This window comes from Cnephaeus nilssonii (genome assembly GCF_951640355.1).
Source record: "Cnephaeus nilssonii genome assembly, chromosome: 24".
Classification (NCBI taxonomy): domain Eukaryota; kingdom Metazoa; phylum Chordata; class Mammalia; order Chiroptera; family Vespertilionidae; genus Cnephaeus; species Cnephaeus nilssonii.
Genome location: NC_137095.1, coordinates 15,461,172 through 15,488,549, shown reverse-complemented (window position 1 = coordinate 15,488,549; position 27,378 = coordinate 15,461,172). Strand labels below are relative to the sequence as shown.

Below are 27,378 nucleotides of genomic sequence, written 5' to 3'. Positions count from 1 at the left end.
GGCGGGGCTCTGGCGGGCCTCTGGCTCCGCCTGGTGGCTGGTTCTGGCTCCAGCGGGTGATGCCAGTTGTGGAGGTGCAACTGCCTCTTTAATACCTGAAATCCCCTTATTTTAATCCCTGTTGAGGAAAGACTGAAGATAGGAAATATATAAAATGGAGTCCCTTTAGCCAAGCTGCCGAAATTATTAACACTATGAGGGAAAGCCCCCCTTCTTGGTCTAAGTAGCCTGGGAACTAAAGATCAATTAGAACTTGGCAGTCCATCCTCCATGTCTCTTAAAATGCCTTTCTCTGTGGGGTTTTTAACCCCCGTCTGGTGCCTGGCCCTGCAGGTGTTAGCTAACTATTTCCTAGGATAAAATGCTATTAACTTCTGAGTTTCTTTTTTTAAATTATATTTTTATCCAGAGAGGGAGAGGGAGAGAGAGAGAAAAAAGCATCAATGATGATAATCATGCATCAGGTGCCTCCTGCACGTCCCACACTGGGGATCAACCCCGCAACCTGGGCATGTGCTCTGACCAGGAATGGAAGGAACCATAGCCTCCTGGTTCATAGGTTGATGCTCAACCACTGAGCCACACTGGCCGGGCAAATTCTGAATTTCTTATTCAGAAACACCTTAGTGGAAGTTGGTGCCTGTCTGGTTCTGCTCCAGTTGCTACTGAAAGAAATGACGTGCCCAAATGAAGTTTCCGAGGGGCAGGGTGTTTGTCCTATGCTGCTCTTGTGAAGTGTTAACATCTGCTGTTTTGAATCCTAGTTATCACAGATGGGCATCGTAAAGGCTCGGGGGATACTTCACTGCTGGGATAAACTGTCGTTCTCTGAGGGAGGTCTAGTCAACTGTGAAATAGCCACGAGGGATAATACATTGGCTGTCTTTCCCGAGCCCAATGGGAGAAGCCCTCTTATGACATAAATCTTTGCGGAGATAGGACAATCTGAAACGAGGACAAGCAAGAAAAATGTCCGGATCAGGGGCTCTGACATCCAGCAGGAACGTGACCTTTCTGGAAATAGAAACAATCAATAATGCGTATCTGAAGTGGGGATTCATAAACATCAATGTCTTTCGCCTTTGGAGGGGGTTGGTAGCCAGTTTTTTTCCATGTGGAATTCCATATATCTTGTCGGTTGCTTCAGCCTTCTCGGAGTTAAATGCTCGGGTGCTTTGGGACTGGGAGAGGATAGCATATTTTAGCGTAGTGTGAAAGAGCATATAAATGGAATAGAAATATCTTCTTACATCAGTCAACATACGTTTATCGTTTTGTACATGCATATATGTGTTTGCATATCGATTGATATGTTCACATAATGATAAGGACAAACCAGAACAAGGTAACTTCTCTTTTATTTTTTTCATCTTTGGAAAAAGCCAAGTTGCCTTTGGCAACCCTTGGCGATTAGTGAGTAATGTGTGTAAGTCTTGATAAGTGATGATATTTATTTTAATTATCTTAGTATTGTGGAGCATCTCCTGACATCTTTTTGGCTGCCATTTACTGGTTGGGTGGCCTTGATTAAGTTAGCCAATTTTTATGTGTTCTGGTTTGCTTCTCTGTAATCTGGAAATACATCATCTATTCAAAGGGTTATTAAGAAGGTTAGAGACGAAAAGCACTTTGTATAGTATCTGGTATGAACTGTTCCGGGAATGAGTGGTAACTTTCAAAAGTACTTAAAATATATATACATACATATATATATGTACTGAGTGGCCAGGTTATTATGATCTCTGAATGCATAATAATCTGGCCACTCAGTGTGTGTGTGTGTGTGTGTGTGTGTGCGCGCGCGCGCGTACACACTAGAGGCCCGATGCACGAAGATTTGTGCAAGAATAGGCCTTCCTTCCCCTGGCTGCCGGCACCGCCTTCACTCTGGCCCAGAGCCGCCTTTCCGCCTCTCACCTTGTTGCATCAATTTGCATATTCCCTCCTTATTGGCTGTGGGCACCACCATCTTTGTCACAGAGTTACGTTCAAGATTTATATTCCGTCTTTATTAGATAAGATATGTATGTATATGTATATGTATATGTATATTGATTGATTCTAGAGAGGAAGAGAAAGGGAAAGAGACAGAAACATCAATGAGAGAGAGTCATTGATTGACTGCCTCCTGCACACCCCCTACTGGGGATTGAGCCCAAAACCTGGGCATGTGCCCTGACCGGGAATTAAACCAGCGACCTCCTGGTTCATAGGTCAACACTCAGCACTGAGCCATACCAGCCGGGTTCGAAAGTACTTTTGAAAAGGGTCATTTGTTTCTAGATACCAAATACTCATCTGCCTTGATAAAAATCAGAACTCCTAAAGTATAGTTGAAGAAGAGTTATAAATGAGATAGCATAATAATTTTTGACAGTGAATTTTTAGCCATTGTTCCCTCAAAGACCCTATTATTACTGTGTGTGAGAGAGAGAGAGTGGGGGAGGGAGGGAGGATTAGTTGAGGGGAGTGTTGACTTGCAGATATTCACGTTAATATGGTTATTTGATACTAATACGAATAAAGCCTGAGAAATTTGAAGGCATTCATGGAGAGATAACAAAACAGAAATAGAGCCAAACATTTAAAGGCATTTAGCTTACAAAAAGGTGGCATTTTGAACAAGTGGGGAAAGGATTATAATTGTATCACCAAAATGTAGGTTATCTATTTTATTGTACAAGTGACCAACCATTTGGAGAAAAAACAATTGCATGTTTACCTCCATTACCTGCAACAAATGAATTCCAGGGAGTTGGAAGATGTAAACAAATGGAACCCTAGGGATTTAGAAGAAAATATGAGTAAGTTTATTTATAATCTCAGAATGGGAAGGTCTTTTACAACTAGAACCAAACTCCAGGATGTACAAAGGAAAAGATGATAAATTGACAACATGAAACTTTACACTTTCTATATGCCAATCAGTCAATAACATCAAAAGACAAGTAAACAAATAAAAACATTTCAAGTCGTAAGACAGAAAGATTCCCAAGTGCACAGGCGAATTAAGACAACGGCTGCTGTTTTCAGGCATTCACTTTTCTAACTACACGTCCTTCTCCTCCGTACTGCGCCTTTAAATGGCAGAGTAGTTATTGGGATGATCAAAATACGAGCTATTTTGTCCGCTTGTCAATGTTTTTCTCTACAAAATACAAAACCACAAAGGCTGTTTTCAAAAGCAAATTTGTAGTAGGGATCAGCTTTCAGATAGCAAGAAGAAATGAAGTGTTCTCTTTTTCTTTTTTAATCCTTACTCTAGGATATGTTTTCCATTGATTTTTGTTTTGTTTTGTTTTGTTTTAGAGACAATCGAAGGGAGGGAGGGGAGGAGGAGAGAGAGAGAAACATCAATGTGAGAGAGATCCACCCTGACCGGGGCTGGGGAATCGAGCCTGCCACTGAGGTATGTGCTCTTGACCTGGAATCAAATCCCAGATCCTTCTGTCCGAGGACTGTTGCTCTAACCACTGAGCAAAACTGGTCAGGGCTGAAGCATTCTCTTTATACATCAAAATGCTCTACTTGTTTCTAAAGGTAGTTTAATAAAAGAGAGAGAGAGAGAGAGATGAAGGAAATACTGTGTGTTGTTTGTCCCATGTAAAATGGGTGAACTCTTGAGAACGGTGTGATTTGGGGATGCTCTTATTTATCCATTTTGTTGTAAACAAGGTGTCCGTTCTGAGCAGGTGCACACAAACACGCAACACACACACACACACACACACACACAGCATGTATAAGCCACCATCCCCAGTGCAAAGCAATCTATGTGCATCACCCAGCAAGGAGTGAAATAAATGGCTGGAGACATGTATGCAGTTTCTTTTGCTCTGAAAAATCAAATCTTTGCTCATGATGGATCCATCTCGAGGGTTAGAAGCAAATTAAAGACCCTGAAAGTGGGGTGAGTAGTGGGGGGTGTGGAGAAGGGCTTAAAGCCTTTGGGCTCTGAGCAGTTACTGGATGAGACAGTAGAGCGGGCAGTATTTTCTTGAGTCCCCCTCTGATGTTATTAAAAAATAAGAACTATGGGCAGAAGCAACGTGACTACTGTCAGCTGGATCACCTAAGCCGGCGGCCGCCAACCTTTCGGACCTCGCGGACCACCGGTTGGCGACCCCTGATCTAAGCAGTGACTTCTGTCACCGTGTCAGTTTAAAATGAACATTTCCTTGGCTTTCAAAGCACAGCTCCAGGGAGCCCACCCGTGCAGCCAGCTTTCTAATGCATTCTCTCTTTTTTTAATATATATTTACTAGAGGCCCGATGCACAAAATCTGTGCAAGAGTAGGCCTTCCTTCCCCCAGCTGCAGGCACCGGCTTCCCTCCGGGACCCGGGCTTCCCTCGCAGCCCTGGCTTCGTCCAGAAGGAGATCTGGTCTAATTAGCATATTACACTTTTATTATTATAGATCGATTTCAGACAGGAAGGGAGAGTGAGAGAGAGATGGAAACATCAATGGTTGAGAGAGAATCATGGATCGGCTGTCTCCTGCACGCCCCCTACTGGGGATCGAGCCCACACCCCAGGCATGTGCCCTTGTTTGGAATTGTACTCAGGACCCTTCAGTCCGCAGGTCGACGCTCCATCCATGGAGCCACACCAGCCAGGGCCAATGCATTCTTTTTAAATGATGGATTCATTTAGCTCTGGGGAGTACACTGGGCTGCTGGTCCTGAGGGAACCCGGCCATCCTTTGGGGTTTGCAGCATGGAGCAGACTCGCTGAACTCCCCAGTGTCTCCGGAAATCCGCCTGCCTGGCCTGGGGCCGTCTTCGCCCGGAGGAGGCGGGGTGGCGGAAATCAGGCAGGTGAAAGGGTCACGGACAAGGTCAACTATGTCTTTCTTTTTTTTTTTTTTAACATTGAAACAGCACACCATGATTTCTCTCTACCAACTCTCTCTGGTGATTAAAAGCTGAATCGCCGGAAAGCCAGCTGGTTAGGTTCTAGGTTTAGTTGGGCGTCCCCTCCCCAGCCGGGTATGGGGATGGAGGGAGTGTGGCTTCTTCTCGTGTTCCAGTCGAGGGCTGTGCATAGGCAGAATCGGATGGGGTGCTCACGTGGGCCTGGTGGCGGGACGTGCAGGCATGCAGTATCAGCCCCGAGGGCCCCGAAGCTGTCCTGGCCACCAGGGCTCACCGGGGGCAGGGACCAGGCCTGGTGCCCTGTCAGGGGTCCCGCCGACCTGAAGGATGCTCCAGGGATGTCCAGCTGAAAGGATTTTAAAAAAAACAACAACACGTGCTGACTGGCATCCTGAGACTGAGCGTGACCAGGAGACATAACCACATGCCTGACAGCCACCGGCTGGCGTTCCCCACCCCCCGCAGCCTGGCGCCAGCACCGCGTTAGGCGAAGTCCTTGGACACGGCCTCCACGAAGTTGGGCGCGGACATGAGGATGCCGATGGTGCAGAGGATGGTGAAGACGGAGAAGGCCATGAGGCACAGGCGGTCCACCACGCAGGCGGCGAACTGCCACTCGCTGCGCACCGCCTCGCTCTCGTCCTGGCCGCGGAAGCGGTTGGCCAGGTAGCGCACCTCCTCCAGGATCTTGGCCAGGTCCGGGTCCCCCTCGGGGGGCGGCCCGCCGTGCAGCAGGTGCTCGTCGTGCAGGTGCGCGGGGGAGCAGGCCAGGCGGCCGCACACCACCCCCGAGTCGGGCGTCGGGGCGCAGTGCACGGCGCCGTCCAGGCCGCGGAAGCCGATGTAGAGCAGGTTGCCGCCGTTGGCGGTGGCGGGCGGCCCGGCCACGGCGCTCAGCTCCACGCTGGCCAGGCTGCAGCGGCGGGCGCGGTGCTGGCAGGCGGGGCGCACCTTGTCCTCCCCCGGCCGCTTCATGCGCAGGAACCACGCGCACCAGTTCAGAAGGATGACCCTGGTCTGGGGGCACAGGGGGAGATTAGGAGCGGCAGTGCCATCCTGCAACACCAGCCCTGCCCCGGGTTGAGCGTCCGCCTGGGAACCAGGAGGTCACGGGTTAAAGTCCCGGGTTGCGGGCTCCATCCCCTGTAGGGGGCGTGCAGGAGGCAGCTGACCCATGATTCTCTCATCATTGATGTTTATCTCTCTCTCCCTCTGCCTTCCTCTCTCTGAAATCAATAAAAATGTATTTTTAAAAAAATCTTAACAAAAGCAGGTGCCGGGAAAGGTGACATCGGGACAGAAAAGGCGGGCAGCGTGCTCCCGAGATGGGGAGGTGTCCTGGGCGCCCAGGGCCAAGGGTGGAGTCTGATAAGTTGTCCTGGCATACACCTTCTTACTGATTTTATAAAGGATGGGAGAGAGAGAAACACCGATGTGTGAGCGAGACATCAGCTGGCTGCCTCCTGACCTGGATCGAACTTGCAACCTTTGGGTGCACGTGACAGCATGCCAACCACTGAGCCGCCCGGCCAGGGCCGTTCTGAGCTATGTAATGAACAGAACTGCTAGGTGTTTCCTTTGCCCGGGGGGCTCTGTGGGGGACATCTCGGACAGCAAAGGTGTACTAAGCGAGGGAGTTCAGGAACCTCTAACCGAACTCGGTAGGCGGCAAGGAAGACGGAATAAGGGGATGTGCGTGAGGGAACTTTGCGAAGCCTGACGCACGGCCTGCCGACCTTCCTGTACAGGGTCAGAGAGGAAACGCTGTAGCTCGTGGGCCGTGAGGTCTGCTTTTACTCTGCTCTGCCGACAAGCAAAACCAGCCCCAGACAGCCTGATTAAAAAAAAAAAAAGGCAGGCCTGGCTGTCTTGTACTAACATTTCATTTGCAGAAGTACTCGGTGGACTGGCTGTGGCCTGCAGCCCAACCCTCCGCAGAAGGCACCGGGAAGCTTGGGCCAGAGCTTGAGGGAGTGCGTCTAACCCAGAGGCAGCGGGCCCACGGAGAGCTGCGCCGCACCGCTGGCAGCTTCTCCCGCCACGTGGGGGTGGGGGGGGGCTTTTGCATCCCGTGGGGCCCGTCTCAGGCTAATGGGACCCCTCCCGCCGAGCTGACGCTCCATTCCACGGCTGAGTCATCAGCTCTCAAGGCAAAAGCATCTCCAAAGTGAAATGATGCTCTTGCACTGTCGCCCCGAGCTGGCGACTCCTCGGTTAGGTCACGGTTTTGTCTCTGGCTGTGCAAACGCCACAGAATGCCGCCGGGCTGGGCGGTGCCTCCTTCACGGCCACCGATCATCCTGAACGGCCCTGGGAGGCTCGTTATGCGTCAGGCGCCCCGGAAAGAAGAAAAACACGGGGTGTTATGTAAAATGAGAGAGCGCGCGCCAAGCTTCACGTTGCGCTGGCAGCCACTGGTTAGAACATGGTCTTGTGCTGAGAGGCGAATAATTATTGCTCTTAATTAAGATTGTTTTTTCTGGGGCAGTCAAGCACCACTCGGTCATTAAAAATGGTTTGGGCCCGGCCGGCGTGGCTCAGTGGCTGAGCGTCGACCTAGGAACCAGGAGGTCACGGTTCGATTCCCAGTCAGGGCACATGCCCGGGTTGCAGGCTCGATCGCCAGTAGGGGACGTGCGGGAGGCAGCTGATCCATGATCCTCTCTCCTCATGGATGTTTCTCTCTCTCCCTTCCTCTCTGAAATCAATAGCAAATACATTTTTAAAGATTAAGTACGTGAGCCCCCGGCGCCCCCTGTGGGAAGAGCGGAGGAACGCACCCACTTGGGCATCTGGCCGCCATCAGGGTCGTGGTGGTGGTACTGCAGCACGATCACCGTGACAACCACGGAGAGGCCCACGATGATCATGGTGCTGGCGAAGTACTGGGCTGCGGAGAGAGCAGAGGCGGTGAGGCCCGGCCCGGCGGAGGGCGGGCCCAGAGGTCACGCCTTAGATCTGTCCGGGCCCAAACACGTTTGTCCTGCTCGCGTGTCCTTCAGCGAGTCGTCCCAGGAAACCGCTGCTGGGGATGACAGTGCGTGCCTTCCCGTTTTAAGGGAGGCGCTGAGGGGGACGGGGTTCCGGCAAACACAGTGAATCTCTAATGCTAAAATCTCTGGCTGCGGAACATGCATGAGGGGGAGTGAGGGAGGAAGGGGGCCATGTCTGGATCTTAGAGCCGACTGCAAAGCTGAACTCCGCACCCCCTCACCTGTGCCCAGGTGCGCAGAGGCCACGGGCCACTGCAGTGACAGCAAGACATCGCCCCACGGCAGAGCCGGCGGCGCCGCGCTCCGTGCCCGTGCTAGGAAGCCTTACCTATCAGGGGCACCGAGTCGGACGTCGCAGGCATGATCTCAGCCACCAGCAGCATGAAGACGGTGAGAGAGAGCAACACTGTTATCCCTGAGGCAGAGAAACGGCGCCTGAGACAGACCAGCCACAGACCTCAATTCCCTCCAGCAGGGTCCTGCCCTGAGGTTCCAAGAACTAGAGACGGGGAGGGAGGGGCAGGCAGGGTCTGAGGCATTCCTGAACACGAGGGCCTGGTTTTCTGTGTGTCTGGGGGCGGGGTTTCTCTGGGAACAGGCACGTCCTGTACCCGCGTCCAGAGAAGCCCCCGCTGGAGTCGGATTGAGGCGCCAGAACTTTAGAACAAGACAAAATGCATCTCTGACGTCAGCGCTCGTATCTCTCATTTTCTTTATTTCATTCGTAGGGAGAGGTCCTCTCATGAGGCAGGAAAAAGAAAACAGCCAGTCCGGCCGGCGTGGCTCAGGGGTTGAGCATCGACCTATGAACCAGGAGGTCACGGTTCAATTCCTGGTCGGGGCACATGCCCGAGTTGTGGGCTCCATCCCCAGTAGGGGGCGTGCAGGAGGCATCAGATCCATGATTCTCTCTCATCATTGATGCTTCTACCTCTCTCTCCTCTCCCTTCCTCTCTGACATCAATAAGAAGATATATACTTAAAAACAAAAAGCAGAATGGGGTGGCGGAGGGGAGAAACCCCAGCCCCCCAGGGAAGAACTGGCCCCTTCCTGGGTGTTCCCACCCGCCTTGTGGGATCAGAGGCAGCTAGGGTGTCTCATGAGGGCATGGCATCCAACACAGAGGAGGTATCCAGAGCCTGTGTCCTCAGGGAGACGGACGTCACACAGGCCCCGCCCCCAACCTCTCCGGGCGCTGTCCGTGGTGCTGATCCCCAGGCAGCGCCCTCCCCCTTTCCCCGTCCCCTCTGGCTCCCACGGAAGGCGGGCACTCACCCAGGGAGATCTTCTCCCCCGAGTCGGCGGGGAGCAGGAAGACCAGCAGGGCCAGGGCGGAGATGAGCACGCAGGGGATGAGCAGGTTGAGGCCGTAGTAGAGGGTGCGGCGGCGGATGGTCACGGTGAAGGTGACGTCGGGGTACGGCTCCTTGCAGCACTCGTAGAACCTCTCGCTGCGCTTGCCCGGGATGCCTCCGTGGGGACAGGGAGGAAAGGAAACTGCATTACCCTGCTTGTTCATTTTAACACGTGTGGCACGCACGCACAGCCATGGAGTTTATGCCCTGAAAATACTGGGGCCTGGCCGGTGTGGCTCAGTGGTTGAGTGTGGACCTATGAACCAGGAGGCCACGGTTCGGTTCCCTGGGTTGAGGGCTCGATCCCCAGTAGGGGCCGTGCAGGAAGCAGACGATCAATGATTCCCTCTCATCCCTGATGTTTCTCTCTCTCTCTTTCTAAAATCAAGAAAAAATATATATTTTTAAAAACTGGGTAATTGGTGTCTGCATGAACACTTCCTGGTTTACCATAGAGTTCTTTAGGGGCATATTAGTGATATTTGAACAGCTTAGCAGGGGTTTTTGATGGATTGGAATTACATGGGCTATAAACTGAATGTCTGTGTCCCCCCAAAAATTCATAGGTGGAAACCTAACCCCTAAAGTGATGGGGTCAGGAGGCGGGGCCTTTGAGAGGTGATTAGGTCAGAGGGTGCAGCCCTCATGCGTGGGATTAGTGCCCTTGTAAGGGAGACCCCAGAGAGCTCCCTGGCCCCTTCTGCCACTGAGACACAGCGAGGAGGCCGCTGTCCGTGGGTTGGAAGCTGCCCTCGCCAGACACCAAATCTGCCAGCACCTTGGAGTGGACACCCAGGCTCCAGAGCTGTGAGAAATAAATGTCTGCTTGTTATTTGCCGCCCAGAATGGACTCAGCACCACGACTGTAAATAACACACTGTGAACTTTACACCAGTATAAATGCAATTTGCTGCTGTCCAGCGTGACTGCAGGAACAGAGGATTCGCAGAGCTCGGACGCCTATCCTAGCGCCGGCCCATTTAAATGTTTATCACCAAGGCCCCCGGGAAGCACTGAATCTTCTCGTCGCTTTGGCGTCTAACCCTCTAGCTCTCGATGAATCATGGGGAGTGCCGCCGGGTGCAGTAAACACACCGGAAAGCAGAGTGGAAAATCCCCAACTGTGAGCAAGCCCAGGAATAGAGCCGCTTCCTCCCGGCAGCGAGCCCCACGCCCGCGGGCTTACCTATGAGGTCCCATTCTCCGTTCGGGATGTAGCCGCTGACGTCCGCCTCCTGCATCTGGAGGTCCAAGGACCACCCTCCGTAGGACCAGGACCCAAACTTCAGCTCGCACTGCTGCACGTCGAACGGGAACCAGCGCACGTCGATGTAGCAGGAGCTCTTGAATATGCCTGCGTGGGCCCCGGCCCGTCAGAGCGCAACTAAGCCGGCGAGGTGCGCGTCGAACCCACAGCAGCCTCGCAGCCGGCAGCATCATTCACAACAGGGAGAGCGCACCTGGGGGGCCACATCTGGGGACGGCACCTGGGGAGCAACACCTGGGGAGCGGCCCCCGCCCAGAGCTCAGGACGAGCTCACGGCTCCTGGGAGAAGGAGGATGACACCCCTCCCTCCGCCTGTGTCCGTAGGAGCACCGGGGACGCAGCCTCACCTGGGGGGAGGTACTGGCAGTGCCCGGAGGAGTTCACCAACACGTTGGTGTGGAACGTGGCGTCAAATCGCTCGTCGGCACTAGGAACGGGAAAAGGATTCCGTGAGCTGGCACTGCCCCCGGCGCCCTTCGGGCTGTCATGACCGTGTCCCGGCAGCTTGGCGGGGCTGCTGTTCGTTCCCCGGCCACGGGACTGAGGGCGCCTTACGCAGCCGGCCTGGGAGACGGGCTCCCAGGGGCCACCACCCACCCCCATTTCATAGAGACTGAGAGGGAGAGAAGAGACATCGATGCAAGAAACAGCCACCAGTTGCCTCCCGTACCAGCCCCCTCCTGGGGACTGAACCAAAACGTAGGCGTGTGCCCTGACCGGGAATCGAACCCGTAACCTTTAAAATGTTTTTCAAAACCACAAAATTTCCTTTTGTATCTAAAAATATTTCATAAAAATCCAAACACTCCAACAAGGCTGAGGCAGCCGCCGGCACAGCGCAGCTCAGGGGCCCAGCCATCCCGGCTCAGGCTGCTGACCCCCAATACCAGCCAGGCCTTTCCTCCGCCCAACAGGGGAGACGTGACAAGCCGCCCCCATCGCGGCTCTCCGAGCGCCACTGCGTTCAGGAAACCCTGGAGCCGCAGGCTTCAGGTAACACGGAAGGAAGCAAGCAAGAAACGCCTGGCTCAGCACCCGCCCTCTCCGCTGGCAGCCCGGCCAGCTGGCTTGTCCACCAGCCGCCAGGGAAATAAAGCAGCCCGTCCCACAGGACAGGCGGCTGGTCTGCAGCAATCGCCTCTAAAAAATATATACGTTTACTGATTTCAGAGAGGAGAGGAAAGGGGGAGAGAGACATCCATGATGAGAGAGAAACATGGATGGGCTGCCTCCTGCACGCCCCCTCCGGGGGGTTGAGCCTACAACCCGAGCGTTGTCCTGACCGGGCTGAAACTGGAGACTCCTGGCGCCGGGGTCGACGCTCCCTAACGGACCACACTGGCCGGTGGAAATCTCTCTCTAAAAACCATTTAGCTCTTTGCCACTTTCTAGGCCTCATTGCTACAAGATGCTCTGCATTTGCTACGCGGTTTAGCCAAGAGTTTTAATGCTTCTAGGAACTGACCCACCTGGGTACTGTCTTTGGGGCATCTGGTCTACCAACCAGCCGGCCTTGGGTTACAGACAAACCCCTTGCTGCTCGCCTTCTCAGAGGCCATTCACAACGCCCAGTGGGAGCGGTGGTCCAAACTATAGATACGAGACCAGGCATACCCACAAATGCCCGCGCACGCGCGCGAGCGCGCGCGCGCGCGCACACACACACACACACACGCACACACAACCACTAAACAAAGGCGAGCGCGCAGCCGCCTCTCCTCCCGCGGGCTCACCTGTTGTACAGGAGGATGTCCGGCTTCCAGATCTGACCGTCTGGGAAGCGCACGGTCGTCACGCCCGGGTACTCCGACGTGTTCCACTGCAGATAGTGATCTGTCCAAGACTGACACGCACAGTGCCGTCAGGAGCACGTATGTCCTGGACCCCTTAAACTGGCCTATGACACCATCAGGTAAACTCAGTGCCAAAATGAGCGAACCGGGAGGTCACAGTTCGATTCCCGGTCGGGGCACAGGCCCGGGTTGCGGGCTCCACCCCCAGTAGGGCATGTGCAGGAGGCAGCCAATCCATGGTTCTCGCTCATCATGGATGCTTCTCTCTCCCTCTCCCTTCCTCTCTGAAATCAACTTTTTTAAAAAAAAGAAAAAAAAAAACAGAAAGGGGAAGAAAGAAAGAAACATCACCTTTAACTACGGATTGCAAGCATGGCCCCCAGCAAGCCACAGGTTCGCGTGTCTATGAGCCCAATGTGTGAAGTGACAGAGTTCAGAAATGAACAAGAGAAACGCGTTAGAAATAAATACAGTTGCACTACCCGGTTTGTCTCAATGGATAGAGCATTGGCCTGCGGGACAGAAGGGTCCTGGGTTCGATTCCCGTCAAGAGCACATGCTCAGGTGGAGGGCGTGATCCCCAGTGGGGGGGGGGTGTGTGTGTGCAGGAGGCAGCCGATCCATGATTCTCACTCATCACAGATGTTTCTCCCTCTCTCCCTTCCTCTCTGAAATCAATACAAATGTATTTAAAAGAAAGAAAGAAATATGGTTTTAGCATCTGCCATGTGGATGCTATCAGGCCCACAATCAGAATCAGGAGGTAAGAAAGAATAGAGACTATGATAAGGCAGCTTGGAAACCTAGACCCAAGAAGAATGACCGACATTCCACACTCAGAGAAGACAGGGGTTTTTTCTTGACTCGGTGACAATGTCCCCGTTTTCCAAGGAGCACCCGGGGTGTGTGAGTGGCCGGAACGTCCCTGCCCAAAGGAAGCGGCGCCTGCGCTTCTTTCCCCGGGTCAAATCAGATGGTGTCTGACAGGCCCTCAGAAGCAATAAACTAAGCCACGGAGCAGACCCCCCCCCCCCCCCCGCTTCCTCCGAGGACCAGAGAGAGGCAAATACGACATCAGGCGCCTTCCCCTCCTCCGGGCCGGGCCAAGTCACCGGAACGCCGGACGGACAGAAGCAAGGGCGAGTAGGACGATGGGGAAGCAAGATCATCCCCGCTGGTCAGGAAGAACTCACTGTGCTTTCGCTGTTCACCTTTCTGCCTCGGTCCTCGGGAAGCACAGAAACGTGGAGCATCTGCAGGAACATCCGCTGGGGGCCCTGGCGTCCAGGAGGTGGATGTAGATGTTGGGAGCAGAAACTCAGCAACGTGAAACCCCAGGAGCCCCATTTCCTGTCCACATGTCCACCCTCCCTCGGAACCCCGGCCTTCCACCCGCAGCTGCTCTTGTATCTGTCGTGTATTTTTAAAAAATATATTGTATTGATTTTAGAGAGAAGGGAAGGGAGAGAGAGAAACATCGATGGGCTGCCTCCTGCACGCCCCCTACTGGGGGATCGAGCCCACAACCCCGGCATGTGCCCTGACCGGGAATTGAACTGGTGACCTCCTGGTTCATCAGTCGACGCTCAACCACTGAGCCGGGCTTTAACCTTTTTTTAGACTCAATTACACAGCCTGACTGGAAGTGGCTTGGGAGGAGCTGAGTAAGTAAACGCGATGAAAGGGATGAGTTTCCAAGCAAACGAAGCGGAGGATGCCTCTGCAGCAGTACAAGCCTTAATCAGAACCGAGCTGTGCCTGAGAGAGCTGAGGTCTCGGGGGCTCCTCCAAACAGGGAGGGGGGGTGTTTATGGAGAACGGGACTCAAACAGTACCCGATCATCCAGGTACGGGCTTCTCCTGACAATCAGCACCCTTCCGCACAAATTGCCAAATCTTTTCCTTTCAATCCTCACTCGAGGATATGTTTTCATTGGTTTTTTTACAGGGAGAGGAAGAAGAGGAGGGGGGAGAGAGAGAGAGAGAGAGGGGAGAGGAGAGAGAAGCATCGATGGGAGAGAGAAACATCAATCGGTTGCCTCCCGTACACGCCCAGACCAGGGATGGAACCCACAACCTAAGTAGGTGTCCGGCCTGGGAATCGAACCTGCAACCTTCCGGTGTCTGGGACAGGCCTGGCTTTTCTCCCAGGGCCTCTGCTGTCCCTACCGTCCACACACGAGCATCTCAGAAGCCAGGGCAGGGCCATCCGAGGGCGAGGACTGCCCTGGTCTCCACTTACCATCTGCAGCCAGATGTTGGTGGTGAGGACCTGGTTCTTCTCGTCCTGTGAGGGAAAAGAAGGGATTGTGACTGATGGATGCGGTTTCCAAAAGGGCCTGACCCACCGCTCTGAGGGCAGCCGGTTCCTGGGATGGCGGGGACGTGTGGAAAGTGGCAGGCGCCAAGCCTGCTCGAGCCGCACGGCCCCGGAGTCCAGCTGCCCTCTTCATTCGGAGGTAGCACGCATTTATCACCGAGCCCTTACAAAAGGCTGAAAAGTACAAAATAGAAAATGAAAACCCTGCCCTGGCCAGTTTGGCTCAGTGGATAGAGCGTCGGCCTGCGGACTGAAGAGTCCCAGGTTCCATTCCGGCCAAGGGCATGTACCTTGGTTGCGGGCGCATCCCCAGTAGGGGGTGTGCAGGAGGCAGCCGATCCATGATTCTCTCTCATCGATGTTTCTAGCTCTCTATCCCTCTCCCTTCCTCTCTGTAAGAAATCAATAAAATATATTTTAAAAAGAAAATGAAAACCCTGCTACCCCACCACCTAGAGGTGGCACCTGCTAATGGCTTAGCTTATTTTTCTTTCTATTTTAAAAATAATTTATATACCTAGAAAATTAAAGTGGGCACAAAGTCCAATATTTTAAAAAACCCTCACCCGAGTATAAGTTTATTGATTTTAGAGAGGGAGAGGGAGAGAGAGAGGAACATCCATGAAGAGAGAGAATCATGGATCAGCCGCCTCCGCACACCCCCTACTGGTGATCGAGCCGACAACCCCGGGCATGTGCCCTGACCTCCTGGTTCCTAGGTCGACGCTCGACCACTGAGCCATGCGAGCCAGGCAAGGACTTGTTCCTTTAAATGGACTTAGTGAGCCAGTCGGTGTTCCGTGCAGGTGGCTGGCTCTGTTAATTGCGTCATGTCTGTCTGCTCGGAAAAAAGGCTTCTGTGGTTTGGGAGTCTGATTGCTACCGATCTAATTAAAAGGCTTTCTTCTTCCCAGCACCCTGCCTGAAACCTCATTAGAGCGCAGCGGCGTGGGGCCGAGACGGCATTTCCACAGTCATCAGCAGCCAGCCGGCGGCCACAGTCTGCGAGTGTCGCAGTGCCAGGTAGGGACGACTCCGGGGGACAAACCCACAGAACCGGCAGGCAGGGACACCCACTCGCTGGCTTAGCCTCTCAGCTCTGTCTGCTCCATGACAAGGCATCACAGCTCCTTCCCACCCCCACCCCCCAGTGCAGTACCCCCTCCTCCCTCCCCAGATTCCTACATCGAAACGTAACCCTCACTGTGAGGGTATTTGAGGCGGGACCTTTGCGGGGTGATTAGGTCAGGAGGGTGCGGCCCTCATGACTGGGATTAGTGCCCTTATCAAAGGGATCCAGGGCCCTGGCCGATGTGGCTCCATGGTTGAGCATCAACCTGTGAACCAGGAGGTCACGGTTAAATTCCCGGTCAGGGCACATGCCCAGTGGCAGGCTCGATTCCCAGTAGGGGGCATGAAGGAGGCAGCTGATCAATGATTCTCTCTCATCATTGATGTTTCTCTCTCTCTCTCTCCCTTCCTCTCTGAAATAAATAAAAATATATTTAAAATAAATAAATAAAAGGGAATTGGGTTAGATCCCTGTCCCTATTTAGGGCACATTCAGGAGGCAACCAATCAATGTATTCCCCTCACATTCTCATTCTCTCTTTCTCTCTCCCACCCCCCCTCGCTTCCACTCTCTCTGAAAAATAAGTCAATGGGAAAAATATTCACTCACTCATTATTTACTCATCCATTCATCCACTCGCTCATTCACTCTTCACTCATTCACACATCCACTCATTCATTGTTCACTCATTCATTATTCAATCATTCATCCACTCATTCATTATTCACTCATTCATACATTCACTCATTCATATGTTCATTCATTCATTATTTAATCATTCAGCCATTCATTATTCACTCATTCATACATTCACTTATTAGTTATTCACTCATTCATTAGTCACTTATTCATTATTCACTCAATCATTCACTCTCATTCGTTCAATGAATGCTGATGGAGCACTTCCTGTTTGAGGCATTTATGCCAGGATGACAGGTACAGGGGCCCTAAACGGACATTGTCCCTGAGCTCATGGGGTGGGTGGGGGTCACACAATTCAACGTGATAGAGATATAGCCACAGTAGTGACAGGCCCTGGAGACAGGAGAGGACAGAGAGGCAGGTTTTCCGGGGGGGGGGGGGCCGGGGGGGGCAGGAGCAGAGAGCCCTGCGGACGAGCCTCCCCGTACACAGCTCTGATCCAGGAAGCGGGCTCGTGACGTCTAACAATTACGGAAAATGTCGACTTCTCCGCTCTCCTGAGAGGAGCTGAGACACTCTGGTCCCAGGCCAGCGACTGGGGCCGTCTGTGCTGCACAGACACCCGAGGGAACCCTCCTCTGTGTGCATCACCACGGTGGGCCGAGTCGGACACGGCGGGCAGAGGTGTCTCGCGGCTCAAATGACAGATCACAGACTGTCTCAGCTCTCACCCTGAGCCGTGCGCAGGGCCAGGAGCGTGGCTGCTTCACAGCTGTGCTTAAGCACCGGACCGGCCTGGCTCATGGCTGAGCTCTGACCTGGGAACCAGGAGGTCACGGTTCGATTCCCGTCAGGGCACAGGCCCGGGATGTGGGCTCCATCCCAGGAGGGGGCGTGCAGGAGGCAGTGGATTCATGAGTCACTCTCATCATGGATGTTTCTCTCCCCCTCTCCCTCCCTCTCTGAAATCAGTAAAAATATATTTAAACAACAACTGTGCTTGAGCAGCCCCTTCCCTCTTGATTATGTGCTCCCTGCAGAGCACTGGGCAGAGCAGAGACACAGCGTTACGGGTGGGGCTCCCTCACCACCCCCATGACTAAATGGGAGCAGTGGCAGTATTGACTGCCGTGCGTGTGCGTGTGCATGTGAGAGAGAGAGAGAGAGAGACAGTTAGACAAATGCACTCTATTTAAGGTTCAGCCCCGTTATTTTCAGGGTTTCATTTGCTGACAACCTCGGTGGTGAGGACCTCATGCTTCATTTTTTCTACCGGATTGCCTGCCTTTGCCTTTCTGATTGGTAGGAGTTGGCTTCTCATTCTGAATATAACTTTTTTTGTCAGCTCTCATATCTCGCTGACTCAGGGAAAAAACACCCTCTCAACTTACTCCTCTTTAAAACGGGGGGAGGGAGAGAAGGGGAATGTGGTCGGCGGGAAGACTAAATGAGGGAGAGGGAGTGATTCTCGCTCTAAACGCCAGAGTGCTGCGCAGATGGGGGTTTCTATTACCCAGCACTTTTCCGTGCAAACAAGAATGTGGACACGGGGAGATGTATGGCTGTCGGTTTCTCCCGACACCGGCACAAAAGCAGAGAGAAAAGCCTGGCGGCGCTGCAGAACCCTGAGGAGCCAACCGCCCCATCGCTGCGGGGAGAATCATCGCCGTGGAAATGCAAGACAGCACTTTACACATTACCAGGGGAGCTGCATCCACAGCCGAGGCACGCCTCTTCCAGAAGATTGATTTTAAAAAGCATTAGATACTTAAATCAAAGTGCATTTTAAAAAATATTTTAAATACGTTTTTATGGACTTCAGAGAGAGGAAGGGAGAGGGAGAGAGATGGAAATGTCAACGATGAGAGAGAATCACGGATCGGCTGCCTCCTGCACGCCCCGCACTGGGGATCGAGCCCGCAACCTGGGCCTGTGCCCTGAACGGGAATCGAACCGTGACCTCCTGGTTCCTAGGTCGACGCTCCAGCGCTGAGCCACGCCGGCCGGACAAACATGGGAATTTCTATTCAAAGGCTCCAATGACTTTCCTCTTCTCTGAGCAGAAGGCTCCCAGCCCTAATACACCGAGGAGAGAAGAGAGATTTCCGTGGGCCTCCCTCCAGTCGGGGATGAAACATGGGCGTGGAGACAAGGGAACCTTTGGGAAACACCCCGGCAGCCGACGTTTACAAGGGAGATTCCTGTGGCAGACGTAAAGCCGAGAGCACGGCGCCCCTTTATGTCCCAGAGCCAGAGAGAGGGCTGCGAGGGGTAACACCGTCCCGTCATAAACCGGGACCCGTTGTCAAAGGGCCTTGTAAACACGCTTTAATCTAGCATTGCCCTTCTGCCGTCCCCAGTGAGGAGCGAGGGGCTCTCACCAACCTCCTGGGAGGACGGTGAGAACCGCTGGAGAGCCCAGGCGGTGTGGCTCAGTGGTTGAGCATCGACCTACAAACCAGGAGGTCACGGTTCAATTCCCGGTCAAGGGCACATGCTCAGGTCGCGGGCTCAATCCCCAGTGTGGGGCGTGCAGGAGGCAGCCGATCCGTGATTCTCTCATTATTGATGTTTCTTTCTCTCTCTCCCCTCTCCCTTCCTCTCTGAAATCAATAAAAATATATTTTTTTAAAAAGAGAAATAAACATAAAATTGGAGAGTAGTTTCAAGACCGCCCCCCCAAATTATCGCCACAATTTTTCATATACAATGTCTGGGACACAATTTAAAAATAACCAACCAGGCTTAGCAGCATCATGAATCATTTCAATAAATGCTTTTTAAACATTTTCTAAAATAAAGGACTGGAATAGGGATTGAATATGCAATGATGATGAGAGTTATATAATAGTGGGACAAGAATACAATTTCATTTTAAAGCTCCTATTTGTTTAGAACTTGGCCTATTTGTGTCATTTTTAGATTAATGCCTGCTAATTATTGTTTAAGGCGCCATAATGCTGTTAGACCGTTTTAATATTTAAATATATTTTTAAATGTATTTTTTTTTATTGATTTCAGAGAGGAAGGGAGAGGGAGAGAGAGATAGAAACATCAATGATGAGAGAGAATCATGGATCTGCTGCTTCCTGCATGCCCCCTACTGGGGATCGAGCCCACAACCCGGGCCTGTGCCGTTGACCAGAACCAAACCTGGACCTTCCAGTTCCCAATCTAATGCTCTATCCACTGAGCTAAACCAGCTAGGGCCATTTTAATATTTAGGTATTTCTCTACACCTCCTATAACCATAGAGAAAAGATAGGAGGGAGTGTATCGATGTCTTGAGTAATCGTAATTTGGGTAATCACCTCCTTAGTCCTTTTTATTGTTTACTTTGGTATGTAGTCTTAAAAAGTAACACTTCTCACCCGGCCGATGTGGCTCAGTGGTTGAGTGTCGACCTATGAACCAGGAGGTCACTGTTTGATTCCTGGTCAAGGGCACATGCCGGGGTTGCAGGCTTGATCCCCAGTAGGGGGCGTGCAGGAGGCAGCCTATTGATGTTTCTCTCTCTCTCTCTCTCCCCCTTCCTCTCTGAAATCAATTTAAAAAATATTTTAAAAAATAACACCACTCAAAACATTACTGGGACAATGACTTCATTGCTCCTGGGACCATCTTCATAGACTGTGTTCAGGTGTGTGATTTTCATAGCTAATATCTGATCCCATTAAGTTAGAATGGCAGCATTTTTAAATACTGGCTAGTAAATGCAAACCTGTAAGTCTGACAAACCAGAACAGAAAGCCCCCACAGAGGTACCAGGTAACATACACGCCCGTGGGATCCTGGGCTTCCCAACCGTGCAAACCCCAAACGCACCACCGCGGGGTGCTACTGTCTGGGGGCCAGAGCTTCCCAGAGGGGAGCCTGCAACCCAGACTCTACAGAAGACCCCAACCCCTTCAGGCATGACGATGTGCTTTACATGTATGTGTAAGGATGAGGTGAGTCGTACTGTTCATTCTCAGTCGCTTGCCTTCTGAACACGCCTGCATAACTGTGCACTACTTTTATGCAAATCCACCCCTGGAATGGCCTCTCGATGCGTGTGCACCGGTGAATGACTAAATGGCACGAATTAAAAAGAAATATTGTGGGAACTGCCGGCAGTTTAGCCCTCCCATTTGCATTGCTTCACAATGATGTCTCAGGTATTCTCTCACTCCCAGCCCATGAAGTAAATTAATTATCGCCGTGAAGCCAGGGCATGCATTCAGGGATAATTTAGGGTCTGTCACTTAACAATCTGTCTCTGTGCCGACGTGAAGTTTATATACACAGTTATATATCACGGATAATAGGTCCCGAATGCCCCTGCAATCTGTCCTTTTCCCCACATTCCCATGGTGACTCTTCTAGTTTCGACCTCCTCGTCCCCTTACACTTTTCTTCCTTTCTATAATCTATACTCTATTATAGATTATAGATTCCGATAATCTATAATTTATAATAGACTATAGATTTCTATAATCTATAACAGACTATAGAGCTCTATAATCGATAATAGACTATAGAGCTCTATAATCTATAACAGACTACAGATTTCTATAATAGACTATAGAATTCTATAATCTGTAATAGACTATAGATTCCTATAATCTATAATAGACTATGAAGTTCTATAATCTGTAATAGACTATAAAGTTCTATAATCTGTAATAGACTATAGATTCCTATAATCTATAATAGACTATAAAGTTCTATAATCTATAATAGACTATAAAGTTCTATAATCTATAATAGACTATAAAGTTCTATAATCTGTAATAGACTATAGAGTTCTATAATCTATGATAGACTATAAAGTTCTATAATCTATAATAGACTATAAAGTTCTATAATCTATAATAGACTATAAAGTTCTATAATCTGTAATAGACTATAGAGTTCTATAATCTATGATAGACTATAAAGTTCTATAATCTATAATAGACTACATAGTTCTGTAATCTATCCCACACACACTGCCCTCAGCATCCTCTCTCTAAACACAGACCTCCTCCATAAAATCCACCAGTTTCCCAGAATCCACCTCGTCCTTCACCAAGAGACCCCCCCGCAGGGAAAGCGCTCCTTTGAAGATGCATACTTTGTCTTCCAAATGGATGCTCGTCTCTTTCTCTTCTCCTCCATCACTTATGCTGGCTGGACTGGATACAAACGCCATGGTTTGGACCGTTTCCACCTCTAGGAAAATATGCTACGGCAAGCTGATTTTGCTGCTTCACGAACACCCTGGCACGCGGCCTCCTGCTGCCCTCGGAGAGGCCCAGACTGGGGCTCCGGGCAAAAATCTAAACTCTGCAGAGCACGACCCCCCAACCCCCACCCCCAGACACCTGCGTCCTCTACAACCCTCCCGTCTCTCAACTCGCCTCCCGCGACCCCCTCCTTCCAAAAACAACCCCACGCACGCTTCACTTTGGAAGGCGTGCTTCTAGAACACACTCTGCAACCATTCCCAGCCACCCTGGCCGGAAGTGAAACGTCTTCTCCCGCGTGCGTCTGCAGCCCCGGGTACAGGCACTCGGGCTACCTGTACACATGCGGGAGTCCCGGATTTACCCGTCCGTTTCCCTCGCCCGGATGTTGGGTTTTAAAAAGTAGAAACGACTGGCGCCGATTCACGGATGAATCCCACAAGAACCTAGCAAACCTGACAAGCCAAGCTCAGTCAGCGACGAAGTGTGGCGTAAAGCGGTGCCACAGAAAGGATCTGCCACAAGAGTAAAATGCGAGCATGCTAGGTCGCTGTCCTTATCACCCCAGCGTGGAAACCTCCGCTGGGAAAAGAGGGGGACAGTAAGAAGAGCTGGGGGGCAAGGGCGCAGCCTCTAAGACAGCCCGTCCCCATGGGCACACGCCCCCCCCACCCGGAACTGAAATAGCGAAGCGAACCTAGTACCAGGCAAGACTTCTTTCCATGGAGCCCCGCCCGACCGGAAGGCAAAGGCCCGCATCCGGATCGAGAGACTCCCCTTTCCCCCCAGGATCTCAGGACAGTCCCCGTCAGTCCGTTACAGCGCGGCCCGTTTAAATAAGTTAAGCGGACTTGGTTCTGCAAAAGAAGTCACCGACTCTCCGGGAGGCAGGAGGCGGTACTGGCTTCCCCCTCGAGGTACCGGGCACCTCTCGTGATGGTGCGCCTGTCTCGCGGTACTGGCAACATCTCGCGATACTGCTGCCTCTCGCGATACTGGCAGCCTCTGTTTTTATTGAGAGAGAGGAAGGGGGGGCGGGGGAGCATGGCTATGTCGTTCCTACTGAGCTACCCGGCCAGGGCCCAGGCAGGGTCCTCGGTTCCTCTTGGTTGAGTCCGCACCCTGTGCATCCGGGGACTCTGGAGCGCGTGGCCCTTGACCCGGGCGGGCTGCGGCTGCGTGGGCCTCGGTGAGAGCCCGGATCACGGTCACGAGCGTGGTCTCCGTGCCCGGGCGGGCTCCCGGCCACACGCAGAGGATGCAGACGTGCTCCGAGGCTCCCGTTGTAGAAGGAGCCGGAATGCAATGTCTTGGGCCCGGCCTTGGCCACTTGCCCCCTGATTTTGGAGGCACGAGAGGACCCCTAGCTGCACGGAGGCTGCAGACTACCTCAGGCCCGTGGTCGGCAAACCGCGGCTCGCGAGCCACCTGCGGCTCTTTGGCCCCTTGAGTGTGGCTCTTCCACACAACACCACGGCCTGGGCGAGTCTATTTGGAAGAAGTGGCGTTTGAAGAAGTTTAAGGTTAAAAAAGTTGGCTCTCCAAAGAAATTTCAATCGTTGTGCTGTTGATATTTGGCTCCGTGCACTCACGAGTTTGCCCACCACGGCCTTAGGCAGTGAGTCCATTTTAACGCTATTCGACTCTCCAAGCCACGAGCACGGTCCATCCTTCCATTTGTTTCTACCTTGTCCAACTCCTTTCTCCAGTGTCGTATCGTTCTCAGAGTACAAGGCCTCCTTCGTGAACATTCATTCCTGGGTATTTTATGCCTTTTTTTTTTTTTTATGCAATTGTAAATGGAACTGTTTTCTTCACTTCTTTTCCTGATCATTCACTGTGGGCGTAGAGAAATGCAACCGATCCTGTAGACTTGTGTTTCCCACAAATTTACCGAAGTCATTTATTCTAACAGTTTTTTGGTGGCGTCTTCAGGACTTTCTGTACCGAGGGCCCTTTCACCTGAAAATAGTGACAGTTTTACTGCTTCCTTTCCAATCTTTTGGTGCCTTTGGTGTTTTTTGTTTTTTGTTTTTTTTTTTTTTTTTCCTGGTCTGACTGACCTCGCAGGAAGGCCGAGCACCTGGATAGCCCGCCCCCCGCCATGCAGGGGGACCCCCATGTGCACAGTGGTGCTCCCAGGCTCCTCTGCGCGGAGCATTCCCACAGTGCCCCGGGGCCGCTCCCCAGCCTCCTCCATAAAGTCTCTGCCTCGTCTGCGGTGGAGAAAGGGCTCCCGTCTAGAAGCGGCCTCGAGCCGGGCCCCCGCTGCGGGCGCCATGTGCCGGCGGCTGTAGGAACAGGAGGGCGAGCCTGCGCATGCGCGCAGGGCGGCCGCGCACTGCCTGCTGGGAGGAGCCGCGAGGGCGGGAAGCCGGGGACGGTGCAGGCGCCATTCCGCTCCGCGCGCTCCCGCTGGCGCCAGGCGGTGCTGCCGACCGGCCGGGACCCTCCACCCTCCGCGGGGACCTTGCAGGTGGGCCAAGCCGCAGCCCGGGGGGAGATGGGGGGGAAGGGGGGGGAAGGGCCGCGACCCATGGTGCTCAGGCCGGACAGGCCCTCGGCCTCTTGCTCTTGCGTGTGGCCCAGAGCTGGTCACTGGGCGCCGGTTGTCTCGCAGGAGCCATTGCTCCGTGTCCGCCTGCGCACTGGGTTTTGCTCACGGGCGGGGAGCGTGCAGCGCCCTCCCTGGTTGCAGGGCTGTGACCTATGACCCGCCTTCTTTCCCCACGGATGTGACCCCCTCTGCTGGCTCCGAGCTCGCCGTCCGTCCTCCGTGGCGTTGTGGCTGTTGTCGCGCCTCTCTCCCACCATGCTCTCCCCTCCCCTCCCCTCCCCCTCCCCTCCCCCTGCAGCCCCTCACCCCTGACCCCCACGCGCCTCGGACCTCGGAGCGGAATGCAGTGCCCCATACAGACACACACCCTCCAGCCCATTTCCAAGGGAGGAAACCCGCGGTAACGTGGTGGTGCCGCGGGAAGGCCTGGCCAGGGGGAATGGAATAGTCAGAGCAGCCTGGACGAGCCAGACCGCAAAGTTACCGGGCGGTGGGGAGCCCGAGGGCCGGGGACAGCCGCCTGAAGGGACCCCCCGGGGCGCCTGAGGCTGCTGCGTGCCTCGATCACCATCCCGGCAGGACCCTCAGCAAGAAGGCAACAAGTTGGAATTGGGGAGCAGGGGGGGGGGGTACCCTAAATGCTCATAGCTCGCCCCCTGCCCGGGCATAGGAACCAACAACCACCAAGCCCAGAGCCAGGCCCTCCCCATAGGAACTGGATGGCACCACAGCAGAACAATCTAGAAACGGCTTAGAGGACACTGGTTCCGGGTGCGGGCTGAGATGGGCGCAGTGGGGCCGCGTTCTCGCCGATTCCTGGCCCGGGAGACTTTCTCCCGGAGTTTCTGAGCGCGGTGCACAGGTGGCCGGGGTGAAGCAGCCTCCCTGGGTCCTCCGAGGCAGGCGGGGAGACTGAGGCACGCCGCGGCCCGCAGGCCGGGTTGGGGTCCAAGCCACCCCACCCGGCCGGCCGCCGCTCCCACGGCCCCGGAGCCCTTGGCGGCCGCGCAGGGGACTCACCACGTCCATGATCTGCAGGAGGCTCAGGGAGAAGTAGACGGTGAGCGGCTGCGAGTCGTTGGCCACGGGCCTCTCCAGGGGGTTGTAGTTCTTCACCAGCTCCTTGTAGAGCTTCCTCTGGAACTCGCCTTGCAGGGACCCTTGGGGAGGGGAGAGCCGGCCGGGCTGCTCAGGAGAGGCCGGCGGGGGTGCGCCTTTACACCCCCCCCGTGCCCGCCACCCCAGCCTCCCTCCCCGCGGAGCCCGCCCCCCCATGCCCGTAGGGACCCCCAAAGCTGGCCGGGGCGCGGGGCGCACTAAGCCGCCCGGGTGGCGCCGGGGGAGTCCGTGGAGGAGGAGCGCAGCGCGAGGTGCCCCGCGGCTTTACCGTGCAGGAGCGACGCGGCCAGCACCAGCCAGACCGAGCGGCGCATGTTGGGTCCCCGAGCGGCTGCCGGCCTCGCGGTCCGCCGTCAGCCGGGCCTGCGCCTGGGGCCGCCGAGCCGCCGCTCCCGCCCGGCGCGCGCTCCTTTAAAGCGCCGAGCGCGCCCCCGCCCCGCCCCGCCCTCCCCCGGCCGCTCCACGTGACCATCTCCACCCCCGACCCCCCCACTCCCACCCCAGCCGGCCACCGGGGGAACTGCAGCCCGGGGTGCACGTGGGAGGTGCGCCCCACCCCGACTCGTCTCCCGGGAGACCTCCCGCCGCAGGGCACCCGGCTCCGCTGGTCTTTGTCTCCACGCCCTCCCTCCCTCCCGCTCGGACAGACAAGCTGGCCTGGGGCAGAGCCTTGGGGAGGGGGTGGGGGTGGGGGGGCCGGGTTATTCTGGGGTCCGGGCCTCTTCCACGCTGGCTGGCGGCTGGGGGTCAGCGACCTGGAGCCGGGCTCCCCTGCCTGCCCCCCCACCAGAGCCGGGCGTCCTCCCAGCATCCCAGCCCGATGCTCGGGGGCGGGCGTGGGAGCCCTTCCGGGCGGGGTGGGGGGAGAGGCCGCGGGAGTGTGTGAGGGACCCCGGGGCCCCCTCTCGCTGAGCCGTCCTCTCGGAAGGAGAAGCGGGAGACGGGAAAGTGGGCTCCCAGCCTCTGGCTCTCGTGGAAGGCTGGGGTGTGCGCTGGGCTGTGGTGAGCCTGGGCGAGTTCAGTGCCAGGAACCCCAGTGGGGGGTGAGGGTGGGGGTCGGGGACGAAGGCAAGTCCTAGGTGTTGAGGGGGGCGTGGTTCTGGGAGGGGGACAGGGAGAGGGTGAGAGGAGGGGCTGCACCCGGCCGAGAACTCCGCCTCCTCTGCCCGCAGCAAGCCGGTGGCAGGAAGCTGCGTGCCGCAGGGTCCCCGCGCCCAGGAGGGGACGCGGCCGCTGGCCTTCCTTAGGGCCCACAGCTCAGCCCGGGGGGGGGGGGGGGTGCAGTCGAGGCAATGCCAACCTTTCTGAACTGCATCCGGCACCGGCTCCGGGATGGCACCAGACGCCAGGCCGGGAAAGGCTCATGGCACGTGGCCGCCCTGGAGTGCCCCCCTCGCAGCAGGAGTGGACGGCCGAGCCAGGATGGCATCTGGGAACAGACAGGCTCTGGGAACAGACAGGGGATGTGACAGCCCGGCAGGGAGGTGCCCCGTCCCCCAGCACACCCGCACCTACAAGCACATCCTCATCGGCAGGCCTTGAGCCCCTGGGAGGATGCGGAAGGACGGACGGACGGATGGGCCTAGAGAGGGACCCAGAAGGGAAGGATTCAGAGAAGAGGAGCCAGCTGCCCTGGGCTTGCCTCGAAGCGGGCGTTGGGCCAGGAGACGGGGACCCCAGGGCCATGTTTATGGGCGCAGACAGGCGTGACGGAGCTTTTCTGGCCGCCGAGTTGCACACCATCTGCGGCCGAGCTGGCCCGCGGTGGAGGAAGGAGTGTGGGGTGTTGGCTGCCGGCAGAGCGGGAGTCAGAGGCGGCAAAGAAACCCCGACGGCCGCCTGGAGGAGGCTGAGGGAGCATGTGCTGGGAGGTGCGCCCCGCCTCCTGCCGGAGGGCCGTGAGCCCAGAGGGGCCCCGGAGTGTGGTCATGGGGACCCTGTTCCTGAAAGCATCGCACCCCCTGCCCCCCATAATATCAGAGACCTAGAAACAAGCCACTCTCCGCCGGACAGCAGGTCCGTGGTGTTTCTTTATGGCCTGTGGTCTGCGCGGGGCACCCCGGGGACAATTCAGTTCGTTCCAGTCGGTGTGAGTGCCCCCCCCCCCCATGTCCCGCGTGGTTCAGGGTTCGGGCTCTGGAGGAGGCCGCACGCAAATGAAAGAGACTAGAAAGTAT

The 27,378-nt window shown here is 54.6% G+C and overlaps 2 protein-coding genes across 5 annotated transcripts in view; one reads left to right on the top strand and one right to left on the bottom strand.

Moving 5' to 3' along the window:
• Positions 1-27,378, top strand: part of OTUD7A (OTU deubiquitinase 7A) — an 80,518-nt gene that overhangs the window by 5,903 nt on the left and 47,237 nt on the right. For all 4 annotated transcript variants that reach the window (XM_079763962.1, XM_079763964.1, XM_079763960.1 and 1 more), the window contains exon 3: positions 15,519-15,627. The gene's annotated coding sequence lies outside the window, so the exon portion shown is untranslated. The remainder of the gene's footprint in view (positions 1-15,518; positions 15,628-27,378) is intronic.
• On the bottom strand, positions 4,028-25,515 carry CHRNA7 (cholinergic receptor nicotinic alpha 7 subunit; the record flags this gene model as incomplete). Its single annotated transcript, XM_079763967.1, has 10 exons — positions 4,028-5,892; positions 7,656-7,765; positions 8,197-8,283; positions 9,145-9,339; positions 10,411-10,578; positions 10,839-10,918; positions 12,225-12,334; positions 14,527-14,571; positions 25,103-25,242; positions 25,470-25,515. The coding sequence occupies 10 exons, from the start codon at positions 25,513-25,515 to the stop codon at positions 5,359-5,361; spliced, it is 1,515 nt and encodes a 504-aa protein (XP_079620093.1). The 3' UTR covers positions 4,028-5,358.